The sequence below is a fragment of the Fistularia commersonii genome, chromosome 12, assembly GCF_037954325.1.
Source record: "Fistularia commersonii isolate RoL2024-O1a breed Wild chromosome 12, RoL_Fcom_v1.0, whole genome shotgun sequence".
In the NCBI taxonomy this organism is placed as follows: Eukaryota; Metazoa; Chordata; class Actinopteri; order Syngnathiformes; family Fistulariidae; genus Fistularia; species Fistularia commersonii.
Window position 1 is genome coordinate 1396737 of NC_141295.1, and position 20700 is coordinate 1417436.

At 38.9% G+C, this 20700-nt stretch overlaps 1 protein-coding gene across 1 annotated transcript; it reads left to right on the forward strand.

Moving 5' to 3' along the window:
• Window positions 1-755: 755 nt before the first annotated feature.
• On the forward strand, window positions 756-18087 carry LOC147228073 (signal recognition particle subunit SRP68-like). The gene is made up of 16 exons (XM_086156279.1): window positions 756-884; window positions 1194-1260; window positions 2023-2136; window positions 5145-5340; window positions 5623-5705; window positions 5829-5938; window positions 6026-6105; window positions 6272-6412; window positions 12072-12170; window positions 12346-12410; window positions 13274-13430; window positions 14225-14319; window positions 14498-14627; window positions 14790-14865; window positions 14958-15010; window positions 15886-18087. The coding sequence occupies exons 1-16, from the start codon at window positions 797-799 to the stop codon at window positions 16111-16113; spliced, it is 1782 nt and encodes a 593-aa protein (XP_086012405.1). The 5' UTR covers window positions 756-796; the 3' UTR covers window positions 16114-18087.
• The last annotated feature ends 2613 nt before the right edge of the window (window positions 18088-20700 follow it).

The window sequence follows — 20700 nt, forward strand, 5'->3', positions numbered from 1 at the left end:
TCCTGAAAAGGATGTGTATGTTTGTTTGTTTGTTACCGCTTTTGTTTGTTCCTTTATCTGTAAACATGTCTATCGGAAGGATTTCACTGAAGTTATTTTCCATATCGCACACATTTTGGGAAATAGATGTAATATTTGCCCAGTGAGAAGCCATTATTCTCTCACACTGATCTCATTAATAATGGGGAGGGAAATCTTTTTTGGGGTGGTTCGCAGATATTCAGTGGCCTAGCCACTGTTAGATTCTAGGGTTCACGCATGGTCCATCATTGTTACTGATTATCAAAAGGATTGCCTTGCTCCTAATTTCATTGACTGTTAGCAGTCCTCACCTTTCCATTAGACTGCTTTAATCATGTCACAAAAACTGACTTCTATTTTTATGTTGGCTTACGAGTATTTTGATTATTATTATCTCCAACTCTGAGGTAAGGTTTAGATAGGATCCCTATTTGTTATCTCAAAGAAGGAGTTTCAAATGAACGTTCCTCAACATTTATCATGTGATCTTCCCTGGCTGGTATTGAAAGGATACAGAAAATAGGGTGATATGGAGAAGGTTGATTTGCTATGGCGACCACTGAAGGCAAAAGCTGAAAGGAGAAGAAGATCCACAGTGTATTGAAACCACGAGTTTTGTCCAGCTGGTCGCGGTAATGCACATATTACTGAGGCGAGCAACAAAAAAGGAACAAGGCGAGCTATCGCGAGTTTTGGATCCTTCCTTATCGCCCCTCCTTGTGCTCCCATTGGTTCCCGGATCCCTTGAGCATGTGTTAAGTGTTAGCACATACAAATGGCCGCAGACAGGCAGGGCGAATCTAAAGTTTCTGCAATGGACGAAAATAAGGAGAATCTGCCGGACGGGGGACTTGGACTGGAAAGTATTCTGGAATGTTTTAACATATTAGTCAGCGTTATTTTTTTAAAGCTATAGCTAACAGCCTCCTTGCTATCTGTTACCCAGTGTAGCGTTAACCTTAGCTAGCGTCCGTTAGTCTACGTGTCATAGAGAAACTGGCTCGCTGGTGGTCGGGGGGGATAGCTTTTATTTGGCTATTATATACGACAAACGTAAATGTTTTTCAGTAGCGTCAGTCATGTGTCTCGCTGTCACAGTAATGCTGTCAGGCTCTGTTACAAGCGAATGCATTATTACGGCAAGAAGAATCTTCCTTAACCTGATTTCTCAGTCCTGCAAATCATCAAGGAGTCCCAGCAGCAGCATGGCCTCCGGCACGGTGACTATCAGAGATATAGGTAAGATTGATTTGGGCTTGGAGTCACTGTTAAAGGACTGCCCTATCCCCTTCAAGATCTTTATTATGTCCACAATCCCCCCAATCCTTTACTCACAGAGACTTCCAAGATGATAATCGAATTCAGGCAATACGTTGCTAAAAACCTGCATAACCATGTTTGCGGCCTACTTGGTGTACGTGTTAAAGGAGCTGAACATATGGTAGCAGCCATACAGGCTACTTGAAATAGGGCATCAAAGTTTTCTTCTGTATTCTTAATTTATATTCCAGGGAGGTAGGATATCAAACATTTCCTTTAATGTGAATTACTACATGCCCCAGCTACAGTTTCAGTTGTACCTCACAGCTCTGCACCCCCATACTCGTTTTTTTAAAGATGTATCTCAACTTCCGAAACAATCGAAGAACGTTATAATACAAATAAGATGGAAGTATTTTTCTTTTCTAAAAGGGACTGCTGTTATCAAAAGTACTTCAGTCTCAGACACTATGAAAACCTATGAAAAACTTCTTGTTTTATGAAATCAATTGACCGAAGCACGTGTGGTGTACGGTAGAAGAGTCTCATTTAGAGCTGAGCTATCAATATCGTTCCCTTAGATTGTATGCATTGTGTTCACAATCAAACGTATTCACACTTCATAATGAAATTTCAGCTCTATCAAGATATATAGTTGAATAGATCGAGGGATCTTTGTGGGAGAACAGCTTTTTGTTTGTTTGAGCATTCTTCAGATATCAATACCATAATGTCTTTCAGGGGCTACTGCTCTCGCAGACTTCGTCGCCTTCGAAAAACTCTTGGATTCAAGATGGGAAATCGTCACAAGTTCATTGGAAAGAAAATAACCGTAGAAATGCTTTCGGACAGCAGGTGAGTACTGCATTATTTTTATTAGCGCTGAATTACCAGGTTGAGACCAGCACAGCTTGAAGTTTGAAAAGCATAGCTCATACAGTGCCTATCATAAGTATTCACCCCCTTGGATGTTTTACCCTTTTAGTGCTTTCATAAATCAATCATGGTCAATAAAATTTGGCTTTTTAACACAAACATTTATTGGAAAAAAACTCTTTAATGTCAAAGTGAAAACAGACCTTTTCACCTTTTCAATTTTTATATAATTGACAAGTAATGTCAATTATATAAAAATATATAAAGCAATATAATTGTTTGCATAATTAATCACCCCCTTTTTAAGTTGATGGTCTAATTCAATAGAGGTCCATCAAGTTCTTGCCAATAGTTTCACATTTAGTGAAATGAAGATCACCTGAGTGGTGTGGGTGTGCTTCAAGTGATTGAGGTATAAAACACCTGTGTCCGAATGGTCCAGACTGGTGGATCAGTATTCCTGGTGACAATTAGTCATGAAGACAGAAGAACACCCCAAGCAACTCAGGGAAAGGGTGATTGAGAAGTACAATTCAGGGGATTGATACAAAAAAAATTCCAAGGCATTGAACATCCCCTGAAGTTCAGTGAAATCCATTTTCAAGAAATGGAAGGAATATGGCATTTGTGTGAATCTGCCTAGATCAGGCTGCCCTCGTAAACTAAGTGACTGTGCAAGTACGAGGCTTGTGAGCAAAGCAACCAAGACCCCTACGACCACTCTGAAGGAGTTACAAGCTTCAGCTGCTGAGATGGGAGACAGTGCATATAACATCTGCTGCCTGGGTTTTTCACCGGTCAAAGCTTTATGGGAGAGTGACAATGAGAAAGCCACTGTTGAAGAACAGTCGTGTTAGATCTCGACTAGAGTTTGCTAAGAAGTACGTGGAAGACTCCATGGTCAAGTGGAAGAAGATTCTTTGGTCTGATGAAACCAAAATCAAGCTTTTTGGCCATCAGACAATATGTCATGTCTGGCGGAAACCAAACACTGCACACTACCAAAAACACACCATCCCCTCTGTTAAGCATGGTGGTGGTAGCATCATGCTGTGGGGAGGTTTCTCAGCGGCCGGACCTGGAAGGCTTGTAAAGATAGAGGGCAGAATGAATGCTGCAAAATACACTGAAATCCTGAGGGACAATCTTATTCAGTCTGCAAGTGAACTACAGCTTGGGAGAAGATTTGTTTTCCAGCAAGACGATCCGAAGCATACTGCAAAAGCTACACAGGAATGTTCAAAAAAGAACCAAGTAGAGGTTCTGGAGTAGCCGAGTCAAAGCCCAGACCTCAATCCTATAGAGAATTTGTGGCCGGACTTAAAAAGGGATGACAGAGCTTGAGCGGTTTTGTAAGGAAGAATGGAGCAAAATTGCTGTGGGCAGATGTACAAGACTTCTCGAGACTTATCCACACAGACTCACTACTGTGATTGCATCCAAAGGTGCATCTGCAAAATACTGACTGGAATGGGGTGATTAATATTGCAAACAATTATATTTCTTCATATACTTTTATTTCATAGACATTACTTTGAAGAAATCTGTTTTCTCTTTGATATTAAAGAGTTATTTCCATTAAATTTTTGTGTTAAAAAAAGCCAAATTTTATTGACCACGATTGATTTATGAAGGCACTAAAAGGGTAGAACCTCTAATGGGGGTGAATACTTACGATAGGCACTGTATTTGATGCTGGAAGACAAAATGCAATATAAAGCAAATTGCGCTCCACATTAAAATCATGTCTGCCTCGGTTGTTCCATAAAGTCATATCAAATCATAGGACAGATTCCTCAGTAAGAGAAACTTATATTTTGAATTTGCAGTTATTATGAGGTGATAACCAGCATCCTCAGACAACAAGGTGTTAGACAAAGCTGGAAATTCGACTCACCAGAGAAGAGGACTTTACCCTAGTCTTCAATGGTCCTTCTGGTCTTTTGCAAACTCTTCTATGCTTTGTAAGAATTGAGCCTTGCCTCTAAAGAGCCTGTTTCGAATGCCATTTTGCCATTCTTATTGATGCCATTCTACATTACCTGAGCGACATTCGAATGAGGTGACGGTCATCCTGATCAGAGAGTTGTTTTCGACCTCTGCCAGATCGTAGCTTTGCTGTTCCCAATGTCTGCTGCTTGACCTTGTTCTTAGGAACTGCTGTCTGAAAATTTTAAGGATTGAAGTAATCCAATTCTCACTGGATGAGATGAGATGAGAACAACTTTATTAATCCCGAAGGAAATTGTTGTGCCAGAGTTTCAAGTAAAAACATAACAGTAATAGACAATAGTGGAAAGGAGGAAGAATAAGAAATATAATGAAATATAAATTGTCTTAGCTGTTAGCAGTAACTACAAAGATTGAAGAGTCCCTGCGGCTAGTATCCCTCTGCCAGTAAAGACAGAATGAGCCCTTCGTTTCCTCACACAAAACATTTCTTTTCGCAAGGTCAGTAGTTTTGTAGTAGTAGGAAGGTACTTTTGATGAACTACTGGCAAGGTTTTTTCCCTCCAGTTGGTCCTATTACGAAAAGATAGTGTTGACCACAGCAATGATGCATTTTTTTTATGCATTTTCTCGATCAGATTTGGTTCAGGTATCATCTCATCAGTACCTTATTTGGTAGAAACAGGTGTGCTTGTATTGGAATTCAAGAGACACTGGTTTCCAAAAAATTCTCAGTGGTCTCTTAATTTTTGTATGTTTTGTGTATGTATAATAGCGCAGTCATATAGCATTGACATGAAGTTTTTTTGTTTTTTTTTAAACATGCTGACACGAAGATGGAAAAAAAAATCTAGCAGAGAGAATTATTTGTGTTGTAACCTCTTAAAGAATGTTGTTACACATGATCGCTTTAGAATTTTAACAAATTAAGTGATGCACTGTAGTTAATTCTCATTGTTGTCTGGATCATTTGTAAGTGTGTCCTGCTGCTAGATTTAATGTGAATATATTTCATTCTTCAATTTTCTCCAATTCAGGTACTTGTTGCTGGTTTTAATGGAGGCAGAGCGTGCATGGAGCTACGCAATGCAGCTGAAACAGGAGGCAAATACAGAGCCGCGCAAGCGTTTCCATCTTCTGGCACGGCTGCGCAAGGCAGCCAAGCATAGTGAGAAGCTGGAGAAGCTGTGCGAAAGCCCTTGTGTAGACGCCAAGACCAAACTGGAAGCACAGGTATAGCCTCCATTTAGCTATCTTGGAATAAGTATTACACTGAAAGATAGTCATCACAGAGAAACTCACAATTTTTATCTAGAATCCCTGTGGCCATGCCGGCCATTTCTTTACTGAAATATATGTATTTTTAAAGTGTTACAAAGAGAGAGAAACCTTGAAGAGGCTTGAAATAGATCTGTTTCTTTCACTTGACAGCAGCTTTTTTTGTTTTATCTGAATACATGCTCATTCATTTCTCCTGTTTACCCTAGCCACTAATAACTTACACTTTGATTGCAGGCCTACACTGCGTACCTTTCTGGCATGGTGGAGTTTGAACTGCAGGAATGGAAGTGTGCCATGGAAGCTTTCAATAAGTGCAAGTGAGTTAATAAAATGATCGGCACTTCTAAATTTGTGAGTGAACATGTGTGCATTACAAGTATCACCTATTATAAGACTGACTTCATAAGAAAGCACGCTGATTTTGATATTTCATTTGTCAGGACTATCTATGAGAAGCTGGCGAGCGCTTTCACCGAGGAGCTGGCCGTGCTTTACCGCCATCGAGTGGACGAGATATCACCCAACATCCGCTACTGTGCTTACAACATTGGTGTGTGTGACCAAGTAAAAGACTTCTTGTTCTGAGATTAGAAAATCTTCCAACACTCAGTGGGTAACTCTTTCCCTGACCTGACAGGTGACCAAAATGCCATCAATGACCTGATGCAGATGAGACTTACAGGAGGAGGCGGAGGCATGATGGCAGAAAAACTAGAGGTGTGATTCAACAGTATCGCAGCTGTATCACTAGAATAATCAGGATTTATTTGCATTTAGTTATCCATAAATACACACATGCCATGTGAGATATTCCTGGTTTAAATTGATCGTTTTAATTCAATTATCCACAAGAATGCTGTAAAGCTATTTCTTTCTACTCTAGGCCCTGATTACTCAGGCAAGAACTAAGCAGGCAGCCACTATGAGTGAGGTGGAGTGGCGTGGACGGACTGTGCCCGTTAAGCTCGACAAGGCCCGCATTTTTCTGCTTGGTCTGGCAGACAATGAGGCTGCCATTGCTCAGGTGAGTGGCTCTTGACCTTTATTGTTTTGACAACTAATTTCAGCTCTTGAACTTGTATGGGGAAAGATCATGAAATATCACAGCAAAACCTGATCAACTTTGCACGTAAGTCCAGATTTCTCATTGCCGTAATTTCTGGTCATTTATAGCTGTTATGTGAGAAATGTTGCGGTTATATTTGATCTTCAATATCCATCAGGTCGATTGTCAATGAATTTTTGTAAGCCCGCTTGTTTTACGTGATGGACGTAAAAGGTAAATTGTCATTGGTGAGGACCATGTTTGTAACCGGTCCTGTGCACGACACACATGGTAGAAATGCACATGTGCACAATCATATGAACAACTTCGTCTTAGTTTGACATCAGAAGAAAGAAAAGTTACATTTAACAAAAGGAGGCCCCTTATGAAAGTGAAGCATGCATATTTTATGTTAGAGCATGTGATTAAGTCCCTGCTTTGAAGTATTTGATGCAGTCTATAAAAATTTCAGAAGGTGGTGCTCTTCTCATTCCAGTGTGTCATGGCCTGTCACTCTGACATTCCAAGTACCTCAAACTCTTGTCTTGTGCCCAAAGGCTCAGCACACCCAAAGACACACCTATCACACCCACAGTCACTAATACCTGTGGCATGCAGCCTTGTTCATCACTTGACTGCATTCTGTGCATTTCAGCCCACACACATGCAAACTACACCCAGCTGGTCAAATGACAGAAATGCTCAATTACTGAAATACCTTTCATTTTTGGAAGAACCCATAGGAGCCATAGCAGTCCTATTTCTATCAATATGTTTGCTCAAACACTGTAGATAAAAACAAAGTTCAAGATCCTTTTTGTCAGCAGCAGTCACTTCAACACATTAAGCTTCTTTGTATGCTGTACATGGTTATTAGCAGTTCTCAACCTGTAAATCAGGATGGTTGCATCAGAGAAAAGGTGTGCTTTGATGGATCAGTTGATGGAAAAGGCATCAAAAAAACATGCATAACCATATTAAGGTATTAGATCTAAAAATGAAATTCTTTTCAGAATGTTCAGCGAATTAACTCTTAGTTGTGAGGGAGCATACAGTAGAAAGTAGGGTGTTTTTTTTTTTTTTTTTTTTGTTTTTTTATTGATATCTTGTACCTGGTTGGTTAAGAGAAACATGAAATATGCCTTTCGGTATTATAAACCAGCCTATATTTTATTAAGTAAACCAGATGCAGATTTTACTTGAGCAAATATATCGTGGTCCATAAAGTTGAAAGAGGAACATTTTCCTGCACCTCTATGATTGAGGATGGATCATTTTCTTTCTTTCCTTTTCGGCTATTCCGTTCAGGGGTCACAAGAGCTAATCAGCCTTCTTGATCTGACCCTATTTTCTATATCCTCTTTTCTCACACCAACTCACTTCATGTCCTCTGTCACTACATCTATAATTCTTCTCTTTGGTCTTCTTCTAGGCCTCCTGCCTAGCATCCTTCTACCAATATCTTCACTAGTCCTCCTCTGTACATGACCAAAACCATTTCAGTCTGGTTTCACTGACCTGCTCTCTAAAACATCCTAACAGTTGATCGTCTGATGGACTAATTCCTAATCCTATCCATCCTTATCACTACCAAAAAGAACTTTGTCATATTTGTCTCCGCTACATCCAGTTCTGCTTCCTGTCTTTTCCTTGTCTTGTCTCGAAATCATACAGCATCGCTGGTCGCACCACTGTCTTGTACACCAGTCGTCCCCAACCCCCGGGTCGTTGACCGGTACCAGGCCGCCTGAGAAATAATTAATTATTTCCGTTGGATTTATTATCGGAATCTGAACAATCTTTATTTTGAAAAATGACCAGAATCTCTGTCTTGGTCACTTGAGCGGCAAATATATAACCCACAAGCTAGCAAAATGAGTTAAAAAAAAAAACATACGTCAGACTGTAAGTTTCTTTTCGAAGGGGAAAAGGTCTAGTGAAGAGACAGAAGAAGAGCCTACAACTTCCAAGAAAAAGAAAGATTTTGACTGACTATACCAGGAGTTCTACCTGAAATGTGGATTTATCATAACAAGTGATTCCCACAGACCAAGCCGCTCTGCATAATATACAGCAATGAGGCGATAAAGCCTTCATTATACTCATGTCGGTGCAACGTTATGAGGAAACTGCTAATAAAGTTGCATACGAGTAAACAGTGGATTCACATTTATTATTATAGTTGCAATATAAACAATCTACCTGTCCCGCTGGTCCGCGGTAAAATTGTCCACGTGTTGACTGGTCAGGCGTGATTAAAAAGGTTGGGGACCACTGTTGTATACCTTTTCTTTAATTCTGGCTTATACCCTATTATACCGGGTTAGAGATTTCTCAGTATTTTGTGGCTCAACAACAGAAGCCCAGTCACTTTTATCATGCTTGACCATTCCATAAAGTTTGGCTTGCCTCGATATTTTACCCTTGAGATGAAGCTCAGCGATGCTGAATGGCCTAGAAACAGTTAGAATGACAGAAAGACCGAAGCCGATCTGGAGGTTGCAGAGATGAAGATGTTGCGGTTCACTTTGGGAGTGAAGAGGATGGATAGGATCAGAAATGAGTCTATCAGAGGAACAATACAGCAGTAGATTTTATGACTCGATTGTTCAACAGGATCTTAGAGAGTGAGAAGATGCCTGAAGAATGGAGATGAAGTTGACTGTGCCTATTTTTAAGAATAAAGGGGATGTGCAGGATTGCAGCAACTATAGAGCGATAAAGTTGATGAGCCATACAATGAGGTTATGGGAAAGAGTAGTGGAAACTAGAGTGAGAGCAGAAGTCAGCATTTGTGAACAGCAGTATATTTGTTGACCTAGAAAAAGCATATGACAGGGTGCCAAGAGAGGAGCTCTGGTATTGTGTAAGGAAGTCTGGAGTGGCAGAGAAGTATGTTAGACCCGTGCAGGACATGTATGCTAGCTGTGAGGAGTAACAGAAGTTCAAGGTGGAGGTGGGACTCCACCAGGGATCAGCTCTGAGCCCCTTCTTGTTTGCAATGGTGCTAGACAGGCTGACAGATGAGGTTAGACGGGAATCTCCATGGACCATGATGTTTGCAGATGAAAGGAGAGGAATGAAAGTTGACAGAACATATGTGTGAATGAGAGGAACTCTGGTGGTACGGTGAGGCTACAGGGAGTGGAGATCAAGAAGATTGAGGATTTCAGGTACTTGGGGTCAACAGTCTAGAGCATCAGAGAGTGTGGAAAAGAGGTGAAGAGACTGGTCCAAGCAGGTTGGAATGGGTGCAGAAAAGTGTCAGGGGTACTATGTGATAGACTGTCGGCCAGAATAAAAGGAAAGCTGTAAAAGACAGTGGTGAGACCAGCGATGCTGTATGGACTAGAAACTTTTACAATGACGAAACGACAGGAGGCAGAACTCGAGGTTGCAGAGATGAAGATGTTGAGGTTCTCTTTGGGAGTGACCAGGATGGATAGGATCAGGAATGCATATCAGAGGAGCAGCACATGTTTGATGTTTTGGGGAGAAGGTCAGAGAAGCCATACTGAGATGGTTCGGTCGTATACAAAGGAGGAATAGAGAATATATTGGTAGACTGATGCTGGAATTGGAGCTGTCAGGCAAGAGGTCTCGAGGAAGACCAAAGAGAAGATTTGACGTTGTGAGAGAGGATATGAAGGTAGTTGGTGTGAGAGAGGAGGATACAGAGAATAGGGTTAGATGGAGAAAGTTGATTCGCTGTGGCGACCCCTGAAGGGAAAAGCCGAAAGAAGAAGAAAACGACTAATATCCCAAGTTACCCTGACAGATTCTCCACCAGTTCCAACCAGCTTGAACAAGTTTCTTTACCTCTTTTCCACACTCTTCATTGCTCTGGTCTGTTGACCCTACATACTTAGTATTCTTTATCTCCACTCCCTCACAATTCCACTTGGCTCCTCTTCATTCACAAATATGAATCTGTGTTCCTGCGGCTAACCTTCATTCCTCTCCATTCAAAAGCATGCCTCCACCCCTCTAGAATTTCCTCCACCTGTTTCATACTCTCACCAGAGATTACGATGTGATCTGCAAACATTATGGTCCAAAGAGATTTCTGTCTAACTTCACCTGTCAGCCTGTTCATCACCACTGGAACCAAGAAGGGGCTCAGAGCTGACCCCTAATGTTATTCCACCCCCACCCTGAACTTCTTACGCACTTACAGCACACCTCACCACTGTCTCACAGCTCACATAAATGTCCTGCACCAGTCTAACTTATTTCTCTATCACTCCAGACTCTTATAGTACCATTACTCCTTTCTTGGCACTCTGTTGTATGATTTTGGTAGGTCTACAAAAGCGCAATGCAGCTCCCTCTGAACTTATTTGTACTTCTCTACCAGCATTCTTAAAGCAAATAGTGCATCTGTAGTACTCTTTCTAGGCATGAAGCCATACTGCTGTTAACAAATGCTGACTTCTGCTATGTCTAGTTTCCTGTACTCCTGTCCGCTCTTTTCAATCCCCTCAGTGTCCCGCTACCTCTTTCTCTGTATATAACCCTGCACTTCCTTATTCCACCACCAAATCTCCTAATCTACTTTCCTTCCAGATGACACACCAAGTACTCTCCCACCTGTCTCCATGATCACTTAAGCTATAGTTGTCCATTTGACCACACCACTAAAGAGCTCCACCCCATTTTAATCACTTTATACTACCCAGCCATTCATCAGCAGATTATGTTACACAGGTAGAACCAGTCTAGCAGGGCGTTGCCATGGCGGCTGGCAGTATAGTAACTTCATAGCATTGGGCCTAAGGGAAGTACAAGGAATTTCTTTGTAAGATTCCTAAGTTGTTTCGCTTTGTGTGCAAATACGATCTCGCTTTTAACAAGTAAGTCCAAACAAAACCGTATTGAGATAATGTTGGGCATTTTTCCCAGCCATATTTAGTCAGTATGACTTCTTTTTGTTACCTATGAAAGTTTAAGATTATGCTCCTTATTCATCTTTGTCAACATCGAAGAGTCAGGTCTGTTGCTGAGTGTTTATCTAAGAGCAGTGAGGTGAAGAAGAATAGTCGTTCTCCAAGATTTGATCTCTGAGCCATTAGAGTGTCTGGTTGTAGGAATGTACAACCAGCTTGCTGGGTTACATACCTGCCCCCCTCCACTCTGCCACTCCTGAAAGTGTTTTTCTTTGTGTCAACCTATTGCAGCTTTTAAAAGCTTTTTTTCCAGCTCTTTGATTCACTTTTATGAGACATTTGTAACTAATTGCGTGAAAAGTTGATAGTGTTCATTTTGTACTTATTAATTTATGGAGCCATTTGAAGAACTGGTCCTATTACAAAAAAAAAAAAATCACACTCTTTGGAATCTAATTAGATATAAATAATCGATTTTGTTTGAAAATTGATTGCATTTACCGGCCTTCGAGGTGGAACTTTAGTTCATCTTTGTCTACAAAAAGCCATATTGGCAATTTAAGCCGTCATTTGTCCTTGAAGGTATCACAATACCAGAAAATAATGTCAAGGGAGAAGTTGCAACCTACTGCAGATAATTTCTAGAATGCCCTCAGAGTTTTGCGCACCGAATCCTACTCCCTCAACTGCATAAGAGCACGATGAGAATTGATTCTTTGTTAAACCATGTGGTCTCGATTTGTTTCATGCAGGCAGCCAATGAGGAGACCAAAGAGCATCTGTACGAGACTCTGCTGGCTGAGTGCAGAGACACCATTCAGGCTGTTAGGGAGGAACTCAAGAATGAGGCGGTATACTCCGACACCCATCCAATTTTATTTTATTTTTAGGCAAAAACAATGATAGATAAAACCTACGTGGTTGCTCTGCATTATTTTTCAGTTATCACTTAACAATTGTGTTTAATAATATTTGAGGGTATTAATAATTGTTTGTTTGCTTCTAATTTCAATAATACATTTGTAGAAGCAGCGAGACAGGAGCTCTGATGCTGACAATGGAAAGGTGTCCAACATGCAGTTCCTGCACAGGTAAAAAGAGCACTGGTAGCCCAAAGTGTCTTCTCATATTTTAACATGTTTGATGCAATATAGATATCATATAGATCACTGCCCTGACACTGTGATGCCAGTAAACGGTCAGATTTGGCTAGATTAATTTTCTGATGATTGATTTACTTCTGGATATACATTAGGTTGCAGTGTACATTGTATCAGGGTTTCTGCGGAGCATTAAAAAGCATTAAAAGTTATGAAATGGTTTTGCAAAAAGACGTCAAATACCATTAAAAGGCATTGAAATCAATATCTAGAGACATTAAAAATGTTATTACACTTGATGATTGGGGGGTGGGGGGACATTGTTGTTCATAATTTATTTTTGATTAGCCTGTATAACATTTAATAATTTTGACCAGAATAGTTTGATGATTGACGGGCAGAATCCTTTGATTGGCTATAATTTATGGCCACAGTTCTGATGATGCGAGTTACAATCGCAGACGTTGAGCGCAGTGAAAGAGTGGAGAGTAGTGTTGTGTGGGGAAAAATGTGACATCATTAAAAATAAACAGCTCTACAATTGGACATGTACATAAAATTAAAATGACATTAAAAAAGGCATAGAAGGTATTAAATTACATTAGCTAGTACCTGTAGTATCCCTGTGCCTACAACAATATTGTATATACAACATATACAATATGTGGGGTTCCACATCTGTGTTTTTAAATGTGCTTTAATTCAGTCTGTGTTAACTCTTTAAAAAAACAAACTAAAAGGTATCTGTGTATGTCTTATCTGGGGTTATTAATATTATTCTTAATTTCCTGATCTTTGTTTTCTTTAATCAACATAATGAACCAATAAGTAAAGTGATGCTGGTCTCCTCCTAGTTACCTGACCTACATCAAGCTGTGTACTCTGGTGAAGAGAAATGAGAGTATGGCCCACACTCTGCAGGCCAAGCTTAAGGAAACTGAGGCTGCTGATGAGAATAAGAGGGGACCCCGCCCACAGGATCTTATCCGCCTGTATGACATCATTCTGCAGGTTAAAAAAAAATAGTCTTCAGTTCTTTTTCATGATATGCTGTGTAAATATGGTGTAAGAATGACAGAAAAACAAATGCATGTGTCATGTGAAAAAAAAGAAATACCCACTGATTTTATGAAAAAATTATATATATATATATAATTTCAATTTCATATATTTTTCTGAAGGATCTAGATTCTAGACCATAGTGAGATACAAGGCATTACCAACAACTCAATACTGTATACACATCTAAATGAAAATGCCAACTTTGGTATGGTTCAAGTGTTATATGTATGATTAAAACTTGTGTAAACACAGTTATTGTTTCTATCAAGACCCTAGCATAGAAGACTGTTACGAAAATACTAAAAATATTTAGTAGTTTTATTTCTGTGCTGTTTGTAATAGCAGCATCTTTTAACCTCAGTGTAAACAATAATTCGCACAGAGCAACTGTCAGGCAAAATGGTCTGTTGGTTTTGCTTTTGACAGAGAAGGGAAGGTTGCTTCACCTCATTTGACTGTAAATTCCTCCTCTCAGCGATGCACCTTTTGGGTTTTTCTGGATCACCCTACAATTCTAGAGCGTATGATTGTAAAAATCACCCCACTGTTACGTTTTTTTTTTACAATGCACTGAACCAAAGAATGTGCTCTTCGTTCAGATGCATATTGTGTAAACAGTACTGCCCGGCATGACCCATTGTGTTGTCTAGTTGCAACACAGTTCAATGATGTTCAACTGTGTCACAGGTTTGTGACAGGTAGACCCTCCTCCCCCCTTGATTTTTGTGTTTTCTGCCAAACAGAGTCTGGCTGAACTATCCACCCTGCAGGGTCTGGAGGATGATCACAACTTCCAGAAGGAGGTTTCCCTCAAGACATTGGTCTATAAGGCCTATAGGTGTGTCATTTTTCTTTTCTTTCTTTAAGTACAGTAGCAACCAACATGCTTTGGTTTTGCAACCCTCTCTATGTCTCACAGAGAAGTGTTCTAGTTACTGAGTTGCGTTATATTAGTTAAAAGCAGCTTCATTTAGTCCATAATCCATACTACATTTTGTCTTTTGCTTTCTTTACAGGTGTTTCTTTATAGCTCAGTCGTATGTGCTGGTAAAGAAGTGGAGTGAGGCTTTGGTGCTGTATGAAAGGGTGCTGAAATATGCCAAGGAGGTTCAATCTAAGGCCAAGGGTCTCAACAACAGCCTCAAGGTTGGCATTAGGCTTTTGTGATTATCAACAGAGGTTCTACTTGTCTGTTTTTGTTCACCAGTGCAACATCCTTATATTAACTTTTGCATGTTTCTATGCATGATTTGATTAGTCTGAATCAAATCTGTACTTTTAGGATGAACTGTTTTATTGTGTCTACAGGATCTCCCTGATGTTCAGGAGCTCATAGCTGAGGTCAATGCTGAAAAATATTCTCTTCAAGCTGCAGCAATTTTAGGTAAAGTGGTGACTCTTGGACAGATAATTAAATTGTTTTTCTACTTGGTTCTGACTTTATGTGTTTGGTGTTTTTTGCTTTTTTTTTTTCAGACAGTGAAGAGACAACTGAGGTTCCTTCTCAGCAGCAAGCGAAAGACAACAAGGTAATTCATGAATACTGGTAAACTTTGCTTCTTAACCTTTTGCCCAAATGGGTTTTAGTGCTATTTCATAATACATTACCTCCTGTACCGGGGGCCATCATCCTTTATCACTCAAAGAGCTATTTGGGCTCATTTCCCCACAGTAAAGAAAACACCGGGAGCCACACAGCTCTTTTGAAATTTAAAATGAATTAATACAGCACGCATTTTATTTTTTGCCTTTATGCTATGTGTAAACAAAATATGTGTTGCATTTTTTTAAATTAATGAACAACTGGAGAGAAAATGAAAATACATTTCTGCTTTGAAGAAAAGACTTTGGGCTAAAGGTTACTTTTAAGCAAAATACTAAATATTTGTTTGAGTACTTCTTGTATTTATGGAAAAAAAAAAAAACAACTTAAATTATCCACCAGAGGCAAACCAAAAATGCTGTCTGTGTGTGGTGTCGTCCTTTTATTGCCGCATGCAGTTGGCAAAGAGCAACAAAAATATTTAACATGTTTTATTTGGATATTAACAAGATCACTATAATCTTCAAATTGTATTTTAAAAATGAAGTAAAATAAATTTTAGTGAAATACTGGTTAATTATTTTCAAAAGCCACAGGGAGCCACATCAGAGGGATCAAAGTTCTGCACGCGGCTTCGGTAATGTGGGTTGCCGACCCACATCCAATACCATTATTTTTCTCACATCCCCACCCCCTTCCTGATAAATACTGGCCTTGAGATACTTTAACAAAAGAGGGTAAAAAGAACTCCAGAAAATGAAACCATATGAACTAGAGGTCTTTGATGTTAGCTGATTTGTGTAAAAGACTTAAATGCTTGCTTGTCTTGATAAAAAGGCTAAATTTATGTTTTTCATGCAGCCTCTCTGTGACCGCTTGGAGACCTTCCGCCTCGACCCAGCACTTGTAGGAAAGCAGCCCAATCTGGTCCATTTCCCTCCCGATTTTCAACCAATCCCCTGCAAGCCCCTGTTCTTTGACCTTGCTTTCAACCATGTGGCCTTCCCACCGATGGACGACAAGGTTGAGCAGAAGGGCAAGGGTGGTTTGACTGGATATATCAAGGGCATCTTTGGCTTTGGCAGCTAAATTGTGCCAAGGCTTCTGTAGAGCCTGTAAATGTTACAAATGTACTGAAAACAACCAAACTTGAATCTGTTCTTAATTAGATTGGTGTAATTTTTAGTGCCTAAATGCAAGTGTTGCAGTTCTAAGGAAAGTGATTTAGGATCAAACTTCCAAACAAAAAACAGTAAAAATAATTACATTTAAATCACACACTGACTCAAGTTGACCTGCCATCCCTTAGTGATGACAATACCTGGGTTCAAAGAGATGGAATGAACCATTGACTTTCACAGGTCACAGTCAACTGTCTTGATACTCGTCTGTCAAATTAGTTTGTTTTGTTGTCATCCAACTGTGGTCTTTAATTAAATGACTCTTCCAATATCGCAGCAGGCTTGGCACCAGCTGTTAGATAGTAACATAGAGCTCAAACTGCACAGCTGTTTAAGTTGTCAGACAAGTGAAATTTTCACACAACACACCAATATTTTCTTTTGAGGTTCATGTTCTGCCATGAAAACACATGGGGGAACAGAGAGTAAATGAAAAGATATGTTTGAGGCTAGATCTTTTCACTTCCAAAAATGAAAACAAGGAATTATTATGTCTGTGTATTGACTTGTAGCAAGCCATTAAAGAAAGAAAATCATGAAGTTTTCACTACGGATTATGCCCTGCACCGGTGTTCATAATCTGTTTTCATTATTAATGAGTGTCTGTTGTTTTTTTAGTTGCATCAAAATTGTGTTACCAGTGAAAACACAGAGTTGTGATTTTACAGATGGGGTCTCCTCTTATGCCTTGTCATTGTTTCTCGTTCATTATTTTATTTTTAATTTGTGGCTGATTAACCTGGTATCAGCACTGCTACACATTTGAAATTTGTCAGCTTGTGATTTTCAAGTCTTGCGAAGGTCAACATGTAGTTTGTCTGTGCTGATTTGCAAATGGTGAGATGTTTTTGCCCACATCTTTTCAGTGAATCATGACTCAAGTGGCATTAATCTGTGAACTCAAATTGCTTTTGAATCCTTGTCGTTTAAAATACTTAATCTCCATTCAACCATTTAGCTTTCTCTCGGCTTCTAATTCTTTTGTAAATTGTTATCAATAGGATTGAGGGGAAGAAAAATATTTTTTCCTTTTTTTGTACAAGAGCATTCAAGATGACTCAAGACCTTTTGGCAACCTTAAATGGCTTCAAATGAGTCATTTATTGGGGCTCCAGCTGCCCCAGGGTGGCTGGAGTAAGAGCAGCATAAATGGAAGAATAAGGCCAGATTTAAGGGTGGTAATGGAGTAATAAACACAGTCAACTAAATATTGCTTCTCTTAAAGTTGTGTGGTTGCATTTGTGTATACAATCCTACACAGGTAATTTTTTTTTTTTTTATTTTGTAACAACTATTGTGTCAGATGAGGGGCCAACTGCTTAACTTTATCAAAATAGCCCATTTTCAGGGTTACTTTTTTGCCTGATGTCTTGTGTTAGACAAGCACTGCAGTGAGAAATTACTGCCCGGTAGTATCTCATGGGATTGAAATGAATTCCTATACATGTTTATTTTGACGTCTTCATGTAAATTACAGAATTGCGTCTGCACATGTAATTTCATCACAGGCCGCCTGTTAATCCAGCTGGAGCTGAAAGAGAATGCTAAATGTTTGGAAATGTTAATGATGCTTGTTAACATGTTTTACTTCTGTTTCATTTACTTATCTTAATGTCTCTCCACACCAGAGTTTGATTTCTGCTGAAAGATGTTTTTCTGTCACTCTCCTGTCCACTAATTTAATTGTTTTATTTTATCCTCACTACCCAGTGTATTTGTCCATCTTGAATACAATTATGATTTGGCCTGCTGGAATACTTAGCACTGTACTTTGATTTACAAGGAAACAATTTGTCAAAATGAGTAGTATTTTAAGGTGGAAAAAAAGAAAATGTTTGAAATTTTGTTTCCAGCCCTGTGATTAAAATGTATTTACACCAAACTGTTTCCTTTTTATTCTTCTATGGAAAATCCAGTGATCTTAATGTCAGCTGAAGCTGTAAGACAATGGTTATGGTTACAGTAATATGTTAAATGGTTTTGCTTGATAAAGCCCTGTTGATAACTCCTTTTGTCAGACACCCTCTTGACTTTTCTTTTTTTGACAGTTTGTCAGTGAATCCATGTTTTACAGTCCTTGGTGTCCTATTTGTCTCCCTTGTGATGAAACTGCATGATCCACAAACAGCCTTACTGTCCAAAAAGGAAAAAAAAATAAATTAAGCTAATAAGGACTTACTCTGGCCATATAGCAAAGGACCATGGGCCTAATCTTAAGAACCTGTCACTAGGATGTGGAGAGTGTGTAGGATACCTCCAGGTGTCCGTGTTTGTTTTCATTTTATATATTTTTATCTATAATTATATATTTTTTATATTATTTTGACTTGACACGAGTTAATCCACTGTTTCATCTACTCAGCATCCTGGTGTGTTTTATGTTAGTCACATTCCTGTGTTGGAGAGAAATGTGCTCTTTCTGGATGAACTTGAAGATGCATGTGATGGTGAGGTGGTGATAAATGCTTATCTGCTGTATCATTTGTGATGGTTTCTTGTCTGTTTCCCTTCTACACATACTTAACACGTATGCGCTTCACCAATGCAAGATGAAATTACTTTAAAGTATTTCAAAAAATGGCACAGTTTCAAAGTGGTGGCTATTCACTGTTGTTCCTTGCTCAGAGAAAAGTGAAATGGGCCCAGAAAGAAAGTTTGTTCTGGGTTTCATAGTATCTAGTTTAAAGACAGAACAATTTTAATTTCTGGAAATGTCAACGTTTGTTCAGTTTTATTGCATCTTCATTGGTACTTTTAGATGGTGTTAAGGATTTCTTTAAAACAGGTTTAACTTCACAAACTCAACATTTGACAATGATACTGCAGTTTTTTTTCTTTTTTCTTTTTTTTTTTCTGATCATACTGATCAACTGTCAGCAATGTTTTGAGTGGTTTTGTTTCAATAGTTTTATGTTAACTGCAGACATCGAAACAGAATATTGTCCTGCACCAAAGTTTGTTTTTTTTCAAGGGCAATTATTTTGTCTGTTGTTTCACCCATTTGAATGTTAGCTGTCTTTCTATTTAGCTAGCTGAAGAACACTTACCTTTTGTGAAACCCCTAATACGTGATGTTTATTCCCAACAATAAGACTGAATTTTTCTTGCTAGCTTGGAAGGAATAAAAGTAAATAAATCAATATACATAAAATAACATATAAGAGACCAGAATATCTGAAGACACTAAACAACTCATCAGAAAATGCAGCTAGAAGTGCAACAAACAAAATATAATTTTAGAAATACATCACACCACTTTCCAACACAGGATGTCACTCACTAGTAGGTCCATTATAAAACTTTTCCACACATACGCTTCAGCCTCTTGCTTAAAACAATAAAAAAAAACTTCAACCCTTATTCATTGTGTGGTGATTATAACAAAAACATTTGGGTTGATCTACACTGGTGTTTAAACCCAGGATAATATAACTGGGCATGGGGAGCCCAGACTATCTCCAGGCAACAAAAAGAGTATCTGTTTTTCCAGATGACCGACACACCCTAAGAGGGACTCTGACGCTGGACTGATGAAGATTGTCTTCTATTCTCTCTTTCTACAAAAAGCTGCCAGGCTGCATTCCTACCCAAGAGTTCCAAGTTGCAGGTACTGCACAGGACTTAGAAACCTGGGAGTTGCCTTCAAATATTAAAACATACATTAATCCATGGCATTTGACATGTCAAAAATCTAGTCCTAACCTGACTCTATGTACTAATCTATTCCTGGTGTTTGATACCAATTTAAACAACCAATTTAAAGATAACTTGATATTGTAATTATTCAGTAAAATTTCACATGATAGAAATTAAATGTAATTTTTAAAAAACGGAAACAACAAAAAATATCAATTGCCTTCAGGTGCCCTTCCAGTTATTTGGGAGGCACAGTCAAGATGCTGGACTCTGTTTTTGCTTGAAAAAGTGAATTATCCTTTTGCATATTGAGGAATTGGGGCCTTTTTTGCAGAACAATACATTGAGTCGCTTTAAATTAAAATGGACTATTCTATCAAGATATTATGCTAAACTACAATCCAAGTGTAGTTGGGTTTCAGTGTAAGGTAAGAATACTTTACTACATATTTCTTGATAATTTCAGGATGAAAATATCAGGTATGAACCAAAAAGTCACTGACTTATTCTGCTTTTCGGTATGATGTCAGATAACAACACTGTGGAGCCTCGTACGGATGTCCTTTATTGCCATGAAGTTCTGTGAAAAGGAGGCAACATCTAATGTAATGAGCTACAGTAGGTCTGGCTTGGTTAGTATGAATAGATTGTAGCTAAATTGTGGCAGGTACACTCACCTTAAGTCAACACCATCATCCAGGAATATCGAGAGTCCCTTTTTTTGATTTTATGAATAAATGTCAAGATGATATCGATCTACATCTATAAATATAAATCTAAGGGACTTAAAAATTTCTTAAACAAGCTCAAAATTTAGCTATTATTTTCCTTACAAAAGCCCTTCCTGATAAGAGACAAG